This window comes from Aythya marila, assembly GCF_965140915.1.
Source record: "Aythya marila genome assembly, chromosome: 28".
In the NCBI taxonomy this organism is placed as follows: Eukaryota; Metazoa; Chordata; class Aves; order Anseriformes; family Anatidae; genus Aythya; species Aythya marila.
Window position 1 is genome coordinate 667,491 of NC_139069.1, and position 10,032 is coordinate 677,522.

The following is a 10,032-nucleotide window of genomic DNA, read 5'->3' on the forward strand; positions in this document are numbered from 1 at the left end:
ATAGGGCCGTAATAGGGCTAATGGGGTCAAAATGGGGCTAATAGGGTCAAGAAGGGGCCAATAGGGCCGTAATAGGGCCAATAGGGCCATAAAGGGCTAATAGGGCCATAAGGGGCTAATAGGGCCGTAATAGGGCTAATGGGGTCAAAATGGGGCTAATAGGGTCAAGAAGGGGCTAATAGGGCCGTAATAGGGCCAATAGGGCCATAAAGGGCTAATAGGGCCATAAAGGGGCTAATAGGGCCGTAATAGGGCCAATAGGGCCATAAAGGGCTAATAGGGCCGTAATAGGGCCAATGGGGCCGTAATAGGGCCAATAGGGCCGTAATAGGGCCAATAGGGCCATAAGGGGCTAATAGGGCCATAAAGGGGCTAATAGGGCCGTAATAGGGCCAATAGGGCCATAAAGGGGCTAATAGGGCCGTAATAGGGCCAATGGGGTCAAAATGGGGCCAATAGGGCCATAAAAGGGCTAATAGGGCCGTAATAGGGCCAATAGGGACGTAATAGGGCTAATAGGGTCAAGAAGGGGCTAATAGGGCCGTAATAGGGCCAATAGGGCCGTAATAGGGCCAATATGGCCAAGACGGGGCTAATAGGGCCGTAATAGGGCTAATAGGGCTGTAATAGGGCCAATATGGCCAAGACGGGGCTAATAGGGCCGTAATAGGGCTAATAGGGCCGTAATAGGGCCAATAGGGCCAAGAAGGGGCTAATAGGGCCATAAAGGGCTAATAGGGCCATAATAGGGCCAATAGGGCCAATAGGGCCATAAGGGGCTAATAGGGCCGTAATAGGGCCAATAGGGCTGTAATAGGGCCAATAGGGCCATAAAGGGGCTAATAGGGCCAAGAACGGGCTAATAGGGTCGTAATAGGGCCAATAGGGCCAAAAGGGGCTAATAGGGCCATAAAGGGGCTAATAGGGCCATAATAGGGCCAATAGGGACAAAAGGGGCTAATAGGGTCGTAATAGGGCCAATAGGGCCATAATAGGGCCAATAGGGACAAAAGGGGCTAATAGGGCCGTAATAGGGCCAATAGGGCTATAATAGGGCCAATAGGGCCAAGAAGGGGCTAATAGGGCCGTAATAGGGCTAATAGGGCCATAAAGGGGCTAATAGGGCCGTAATAGGGCCAATAGGGCCATAAGGGGCTAATAGGGCCAAGAAGGGGCTAATAGGGCCGTAATAGGGCTAATAGGGCCGTAATAGGGCCAATATGGCCAAGACGGGGCTAATAGGGCCGTAATAGGGCTAATAGGGCTGTAATAGGGCCAATAGGGCCATAAAGGGCTAATAGGGCCATAAAGGGCTAATAGGGCCGTAATAGGGCCAATAGGGCCAATAGGGCCATAAGGGGCTAATAGGGCCATAATAGGGCCAATAGGGCCGTAATAGGGCCAATAGGGCCATAAAGGGCTAATAGGGCCAAGAAGGGGCTAATAGGGCCGTAATAGGGCCAATAGGGCCAAAAGGGGCTAATAGGGCCGTAATAGGGCTAATAGGGCTATAATAGGGCTAATAGGGCCGTAATAGGGCTAATAGGGCCATAAGGGGCTAATAGGGCCGTAATAGGGCTAATAGGGCCGTAATAGGGCCAATAGGGCCGGGGGGCGCTCACCTTGCCGGGCCGGCCCCGGTACTTGCCCAGTTGGTGGGGGTCGAAGGCGGCGAAGGCGGCGGCCAGCGCGTCCCGAAGGGCCCGCGGCAACGGGGCCAGCACCCCCGGGTCCGGGGCCAGGCTCTGCGGGGACACCGGGAACTTGGTGGCCACCACCGGGATCTTGGTGGCCACTCCGACCTCGGTGGCCACCACGAGGATCTTGGTGGCCACTCCGACCTCGGTGGCCACCACAAGGACCTTGGTGGCCACTCCAACCTCGGTGGCCACCAGGAGGACTTTGGTGGCCATTCCGACCTCGGTGGCCACCACAAGGACCTCGGTGGCCATTCTGACCTTGGTGGCCACCAGGAGGACCTTGGTGGCCACTCCAACCTCGGTGGCCACCACGAGGATCTTGGTGGCCACTCCAACCTTGGTGGCCACCATGAGGACTTTGGTGGCCATTCCGACCTCGGTGGCCACCACAAGGACCTTGGTGGCCACTCCAACCTCGGTGGCCACCACGAGGATCTTGGTGGCCACTCCAACCTTGGTGGCCACCAGGAGGACTTTGGTGGCCACTCCGACCTTGGTGGCCACCACAAGGACCTTGGTGGCCATTCCGACCTCGGTGGCCACCCTGATGACCTCAGTGGCCACTCTGACCTTGGTGGCCATTCCGACCTTGGTGGCCACCACCGGGCTCTTGGTGGCCATTTTGACCTCGGTGGCCACCACCAGGCTCTTGGTGGCCACTGTGACCTTGGTGGCCACCAGGAGGACCTTGGTGGCCACCACGAGGACTTTGGTGGCCACCCCGCCCTCAGTGGCCACCAGGCGCGGCCTGGGGGGCGGGGCCTACCTGGAAGAGGCGGGGCACGGCCAGCCAATCGGAGGGCAGCAGGGTGACGGCGCCCAGGAAGTGACGTAGGTGGGGGCGGGACCAGGGCGACCCCGCGGCCAGGGCCAGCAGCAGGGAGGCCACCGAGCGCAACCCCAAATCCCGGCGGGCAAATAGGGCCACCTATGGGGTTATGGGGTCAATGGGGTCAATGGGGTCAATGGGGTTAATGGGGGTAATGGGGTTATTGGGGTCAAGGGGGTTAATGGGGTCAAGGGGGTTAATGGGGTTAATGGGGTTAATGGGGTTAATGGGGTCAATGGGGTCAATGGGGTTAATGGGGTTAATGGGGTTATTGGGGTCAATGGGGTTAATGGGTTAATGGGGTTATTGGGGTTATTGGGGTCAAGGGGGTCAATGGGGTTAATGGGGTTAATGGGTTAATGGGGTTAATGGGGTTAATGGGGTCAATGGGGTTAATGGGGTTAATGGGGTTAATGGGGTCAATGGGGTCAATGGGGTTAATGGGGTTAATGGGGTTAATGGGGTTAATGGGGTCAATGGGGTCAATGGGGTTAATGGGGTTAACGGGGTTAATGGGGTCAATGGGGTCAAGGGGGTTAATGGGGTCAAGGGGGTTAATGGGGTTAATGGGGTCAATGGGGTCAAGGGGGTTAATGGGGTTAATGGGGTCAATGGGGTTAATGGGTTAATGGGGTCAATGGGGTCAATGGGGTCAAGGGGGTTAATGGGGTTAATGAGGTCAAGGGGGTCAATGGGGTCAAGGGGGTCAATGGGGTTAATGGGGTTAATGGGGTTATTGGGGTTAATGGGGTTAATGGGGTTAATGGGGTCAATGGGGTCAATGGGGTCAATGGGGTTAATGGGGTCAAGGGGGTTAATGGGGTTAATGGGGTCAATGGGGTCAATGGGGTTAATGGGGTCAATGGGGTCAATGGGGTCAATGACAATGGGGACAAGGAAGGTAATAGGGTCTATAGGGTCAATAGGGTCTATAGGGTCAATAGGGTTAACGGGGTCAACGGGGTCAACGACAACGGGTACAATGGGGTCAATGGGGTCTATGGGGTCAATGGGGTCAATGGGATCAATGGCAATGGGTGCAGTAGGATCAATAGGGTCAATGGGATCAATAGGGTCAATAGGTTTTATAGGGTTAATGGGGTCAATGGGGACAATGACAATGGGGACAAGGAAGGTAATAGGGTCAGTAGGGTCTATGGGGTCAATAGGGTCAATAGGGTCACAGTGGGGTCACAATGGGGTCAATGGGGTCTATGGGGTCAATGGGGTCAATAGGGTCAATGGGGTCAACAGGATCAATAGGGTCAACGACAAGGGGTACAATGGGGTCTATGGGGTCTATGGGGTCAGTGGGGTCAGTGGGGTCAATGACAGTGGGGACAAGGAAGGTAATAGGGTCAATAGGGTCAATAGGGTCAATAGGGTCAATAGGGTCTATAGGGTCAATAGGGTCTATAGGGTCAATAGGGTTAATAGGGTCAATAGGGTCAATGACGATGGGTACAATGGGGTCAATGGGGTCAATGGGGTCAATGGGGTCAATGACAATGGGAACAAGGAAGGTAATAGGGTCAATAGGGTCAATAGGGTCTATAGGGTCAATAGGGTCAATAGGGTCAATGGGGTCAATAGGGTCAATAGGGTCAACGACAAGGGGTACAATGGGGTCTATGGGGTCAATGGGGTCAATGGGGTCAGTGGGGTCAATGGGGTCAGTGGGGTCAATGACAATGGGGACAAGGAAGGTAATAGGGTCAATAGGGTCAATAGGGTCAATAGGGTCTATAGGGTCTATAGGGTCAATAGGGTCAATAGGGTTAACGGGGTCAACGGGGTCAACGACAACGGGTACAATGGGGTCTATGGGGTCACTGGGGTCAATGGGGTCAATGGCAATGAGTGCAATAGGGTTGATGGGGTCAATAGGGTCAATAGGGTCAGTGGGGTCAATAGGATCAATAGGGTCAATGACAACGGGTACAATGGGGTCAATGGGGTCAATAGGGTCAATAGGGTCAACGGGGTCAATGACAATAGGGACAAGGAAGGTAATAGGGTCAATAGGATCAATGGGGACAATAGGATCAATAGGGTCAACGACAACAGGTACAATGGGGTCTATGGGGTCAATGGGGTCAGTGGGGTCAATGGGGTCAATGACAATGGGGACAAGGAAGGTAATAGGGTCAATAGGGTCAATAGGGTCAATAGGGTCTATAGGGTCAATAGGGTCTATAGGGTCAATAGGGTTAACGGGGTCAACGGGGTCAACGACAACGGGTACAATGGGGTCTATGGGGTCAATGGGGTCAATGGGGTCACAGTGGGGTCACAATGGGGTCACAGTGGGGTGATTTGGGGTCGGGGGGGCCTCACCTTGAGGGGGAAGCGGGGGTCGTGCGGGGCCAGGCGGGCGCAGAGGTGGCGCAGGCGCTGCCGCAGGGGGGCCCCGGGGCGCTCGGGGTCGGCGCCGGGCACCAGGGCGCAGCACACGGCGGCCACCAGCTCCAGCTGGGGACATCGGGGGACATCGGGGGACATTTGGGGACATTTCAGGACATTTGGGGGCATTTGGGGGCATTTGGGGTCATTTGGGGACATTTGGGGTCACCAGGGGTCATTGGGGGCATTTGGGGACGTTTGGGGACATTTTGGGACATTTCGGGACATTTGGGGACACTTGGGGTCACCAGGGGACATTGGGGACATTGGGGGACATTTGGGGTCATTGGGGGCATTTCGGGACATTTGGGGACATTGGGGACATTTAGGGACATTTCGGGACATTTGGGGACATTGGGGGCATTTCGGGACATTTGGGGGCATTTGGGGGCAATGGGGACATTTGGGGGCATTGGGGGACATTTCGGGACATTGGGGGACATTTGGGGACATTTCGGGACATTTCAGGGCAATGGGGAACATTTTGGGACATCTGGGGACATTTGGGGCATTTGGGGACATTTGGGGACATTTAGGGACATTGGGGGCAATGGGGGCAGTGGGGACATTTGGGGACACCAAGGGACATTTGGGGACATTTGGGGACATTTGGGGACATTTGGGGTCACCAGGGGTCATTGGGGACATTTGGGGACATTTGGGGACATTTGGGGGCATTTCGGGACATTTGGGGGCATTTGGGGCATTTGGGGACATTTGGGGGCATTTGGGGGCATTTGGGGACATTTGGGGGCATTTGGGGCATTTGGGGACATTTGGGGTCATTGGGGGACATTTCAGGACATTTCGGGACATTTGGGGGCAATGGGGATGTTTGGGATCACCAGGGGACATTGGGGATGTTTGGGGTCACCAGGGGACATTTGGGGACATTTGGGGACATTTCAGGACACTTGGGGGCAATGGGGACATTTGGGGACATTTGGGGGCATTTGGGGACATTTCGGGACATTTGGGGCATTTGGGGTCACTAGGGGACATTGGGGATGTTTGGGGACATTTGGGGACATTTTGGGACACTTGGGGGCAATGGGGACATTTGGGGTCACCAGGGGTTACCAGGGGTCATTGGGGGCATTTGGGGACATTTGGGGGCAATGGGGGGCATTGGGGACATTTCGGGACACTGGGGGACATTGGGGACATTTGGGGACATTTCGGGACATTTGGGGGCATTTGGGGGCATTGGGGGACATTTGGGGACATTTGGGGACATTTCGGGACATTTGGGGGCATTTGGGGGCATTGGGGGACATTTGGGGACATTGGGGGACATTTGGGGACATTTGGGGCATTTGGGGGCATTGGGGATATTTGGGGGCATTTGGGGGCATTTGGGGACATTTGGGGGCATTTGGGGGCATTTGGGGCATTTCGGGACATTTGGGGGCATTTGGGGACATTTGGGGACAATGGGGGGCATTGGGGACATTTCGGGACATTGGGGGACATTGGGGGACATTTGGGGACATTTGGGGCATTTCGGGACATTTGGGGCATTTGGGGGCATTTGGGGCATTTGGGGGCATTTGGGGACATTTGGGGTCACCAGGGGACATTGGGGACATTGGGGGACATTTGGGGTCATTGGGGGTCATTGGGGATGTTTGGGGACATTTGGGGACATTGGGGACATTTCGGGACATTGGGGGACATCGGGGGACATTGGGGGACATTGGGGGTCACCAGGGGTCACTGGGGACATTTGGGGTCATTGGGGGACATTTGGGGACATTGGGGACATTTGGGGTCATTGGGGGACGTTTGGGGACATTGGGGACATTTGGGGTCACCAGGGGTCATTGGGGACATTTGGGGACATTTCGGGACATTTGGGGACATTTGGGGGCATTTGGGGACATTTTGGGACATTTGGGGCATTTGGGGTCACTAGGGGACATTGGGGATGTTTGGGGACATTTGGGGACATTTTGGGACACTTGGGGGCAATGGGGACATTTGGGGTCACCAGGGGTTACCAGGGGACATTGGGGACGTTTGGGGACATTTGGGGACATTTGGGGACATTTGGGATCATTGGGGACATTTCGGGACATTTCGGGACATTTGGGGGCAATGGGGGCATTGGGGACATTTCGGGACACTGGGGGACATTGGGGACATTTGGGGGCATTTGGGGACATTTCGGGACATTTGGGGCATTTGGGGACATTTGGGGGCAATGGGGACATTTGGGGCATTTGGGGGCATTTAGGGACATTTGGGGTCACCAGGGGACATTGGGGATGTTTGAGGACATTTGGGGGCATTTGGGGACATTGGGGATGTTTGGGGTCACCAGGGGACATTTGGGGACATTTGGGGACATTTGAGGTCACCAGGGGTCATTGGGGGCATTGGGGGACATTTGGGGACATTTTGGGACATTTGGGGACATTGGGGGCATTTGGGGACATTTCAGGACACTTGGGGGCAATGGGGACATTTGGGGTCACCGGGGGTTACCAGGGGACATTGGGGGCATTTGGGGACATTTGGGGGCATTTGGGGGCATTTGGGGCATTTGGGGACATTTGGGGGCAATGGGGACATTTGGGGCATTTGGGGACATTTGGGGACATTTGGGGACACCAGGGGTCACTTGGGGTTACCGGGGGGACATCGGGGGTCACCGGGGGGACATTTGGGGCCACCAGGGGTCACCAGGGGACATCGAGGGACATTTGGGGACATTTGGGGTCGCCGGGGGTCCGGGGGTCACCAAGGGACACCGGGGGTCACCGGGGGCCACCAGGGGACATTAGGGGACACTAAGGGACATTTGGGGACATTTGGGGACACTGGGGGTCACCAGGGGTCACCAGGGGGACATTTGGGGACACCGGGGGACACCAGGGGACACTTTGGGGACACTTTGGGGACTTTTGGGGACCCCAAGGGACATTGGGGACACTTTGGGGACATTTTGGGGTCCCTTAGGTGGCTTTGGGGACACCGGGGGTCACCGGGGGTCACCGAGGGGACATTTGGGGACATCTGGGGACATTTGGGGACATTCGGGGTGTCCCCTCCCCCCCCCCCTCCCCGTGTCCCCTCCCCCACCTTCAGCTCCTGCAGCTCCTCCGGGGGGGTCCCCCCCGATGACGTCATCGATGACGTCACCTCCGATGTCCCCTCCATTGTCACCTCCGATGTCACCTCCGCTGTCCCCTCGGTGTCACCCGGGGGGGGGAGGGGCGGCTCCCAGCAGGCCCTGCGGCAGGGGACAAAGGGGAGGGGGAGGGGACAATGGGGGGGAGGGGACAATGGGGGGGGAGGGGCAAGGGGAGGGGACAATGGGGACAAAATGGGGACAATCAGGACGGGGACGGGGAACCGATGGCCCCAAATGGCCCCAAATGGCCCCAAAATGGCCCCAAAATGGCCCCAAATGTCCCCAAATGTCCCCAAAGTGACCTAAAGGACCCCAATTGTCCCCAAATCGTCCCCAAAGTGTCCCCAAAGTGACCTAAAGGGACCTAAAGGGACCCCAAAGTGTCCCCAAATGTCCCCAAAATGTCCTCAAATGTCCCCAAATGTCCCCAAATGTCCCCAAAATGTCCCCAAAGTGACCTAAAGGGACCCCAAATGTCCCCAAATGTCCCCAAAGTCACCTAAATGTCCCCAAAATGTCCCCAAATCTCCCCAAATGTCCCCAAAGTGTCCCCAAATGGCCCCAAAATGTTCCCAAAGTGTCCCCAAATGTCCCCAAAGTGACCTAAAGGGACCCCAGAATGTCCCCAAATGTCCCCAAAATGTCCCCAAATGTCCCCTCAGGGTCCCCCAAATGTCCCCAATGTCCCCAAATCTCCCCAAAATGTCCCCAAATGTCCCCAAAGTGTCCCCAAAGTGACCTAAGGGTCCCCAAAGTGTCCCCCAAATGTCCCCAAATGTCCCCAAATATTCCCCAAATGTCCCCCAAATGTCCCCAAATGTCCTCTAAATGTCCCCAATGTCCCCTAAGGGACCCCAAAGTGTCCCCAAATGTCCCCAAAATGTCCCCAAATCTCCCCTCAGGGTCGCCCAATTGTCCCCAATGTCCCCAAATCTCCTCAAAATGTCCCCAGAGTGACCTAAATGTCCCCAAAGTGTCCCCAAAGTGTCCCCAAAATGTCCCCCTGGGGTCCCCAAATGTCCCCAAATTTCCCCTAAGGGTCCCCAAATGTCCCCAGTGCCCCCCCTTGGAGTCCCCAAATGTCCCCAAAGTTCCCTTGGGGTCCCCAAAGTGTCCCCAAAGTGACCTAAAGGGACCCCAAATGTCCCCAAAATGTCCCCAAATATTCCCAAAATGTCCCCAAATGTCCCCCAGATGTCCCCAATGTCCCCTAAGGGACCCCAAAGTGTCCCCAAATGTCCCCAAAATGTCCCCAAAGTCCCCTCAGGGTCCCCAGTGTCCCCAAAAGTCCCCAAAGTGTCCCCAAATCTCCTCTCAAGGTCCCTAAATGTCCCCAAAATGTCCCCAGTGTCCCCCCGGGGGTCCCTAAAGTCCCCTGGGGGTCCCCAAAATGTCCCCAAAGTTCCCTTGGTGTCCCCAAAGTGTCCCCAGTTCCCCCCTTGAGGTCCCCAAAATGTCCCCAAATCTCCCCAAAGTGTCCCCAAAGTCCCCTGGGGGTCCCCAAAGTCCCCCAAAAGTCCCCAAAATCCCCTAAAGCTCCCCAAATGTCCCCAAAATCCCCCAAATGTCCCCAAAATCCCCCAAAAGTCCCCAAAATCCCCTAAAGTCCCCAAAATCCCCCAAAGTCCCCCAAAAACCCCAAAAGTCCCCAAATGTCCCCAAAGTCCCCAAAATCCCCCAAAGTCCCCCAAATCCCCAAAAGTCCCCCAAATCCCCCAAAGTCCCCCAAAAGTCCCCAAAATCCCCTAAAGGTCCCCAAATGCCCCCAAAATCCCCCAAATGTCCCCAAAATCCCCCAAAAGTCCCCAAAATCCCCTAAAGTCCCCAAAATCCCCCAAAGTCCCCCCAAAACCCCCAAATGTCCCCAAAATCCCCCAAAATCCCCCAAAGTCCCCAAAATCCCCCAAAATGTCCCCAAAATCCCCCAGGGTCCCCCCCAGTGCCACGAAGACCCGGACTCAGGG

The 10,032-nt window shown here is 55.9% G+C and overlaps 1 protein-coding gene across 1 annotated transcript in view; it reads right to left on the bottom strand.

The window, feature by feature from the left end:
* LOC309888173 (telomerase protein component 1-like) overlaps positions 1 to 8,153 on the bottom strand; it is a gene marked incomplete at its 3' end in the record, with an annotated part of 42,797 nt that extends 34,644 nt beyond the window's left edge. The window contains exons 1-4 of the mRNA XM_082780411.1: positions 8,017 to 8,153; positions 4,867 to 5,001; positions 2,467 to 2,628; positions 1,623 to 1,745 (exon numbers count right to left, since the gene is read on the bottom strand). Coding sequence (XP_082636537.1) covers positions 1,623 to 1,745; positions 2,467 to 2,628; positions 4,867 to 5,001; positions 8,017 to 8,094 — 498 coding nt within the window. The 5' untranslated portion in view covers positions 8,095 to 8,153. The remainder of the gene's footprint in view (positions 1 to 1,622; positions 1,746 to 2,466; positions 2,629 to 4,866; positions 5,002 to 8,016) is intronic.
* Positions 8,154 to 10,032: the final 1,879 nt, after the last annotated feature.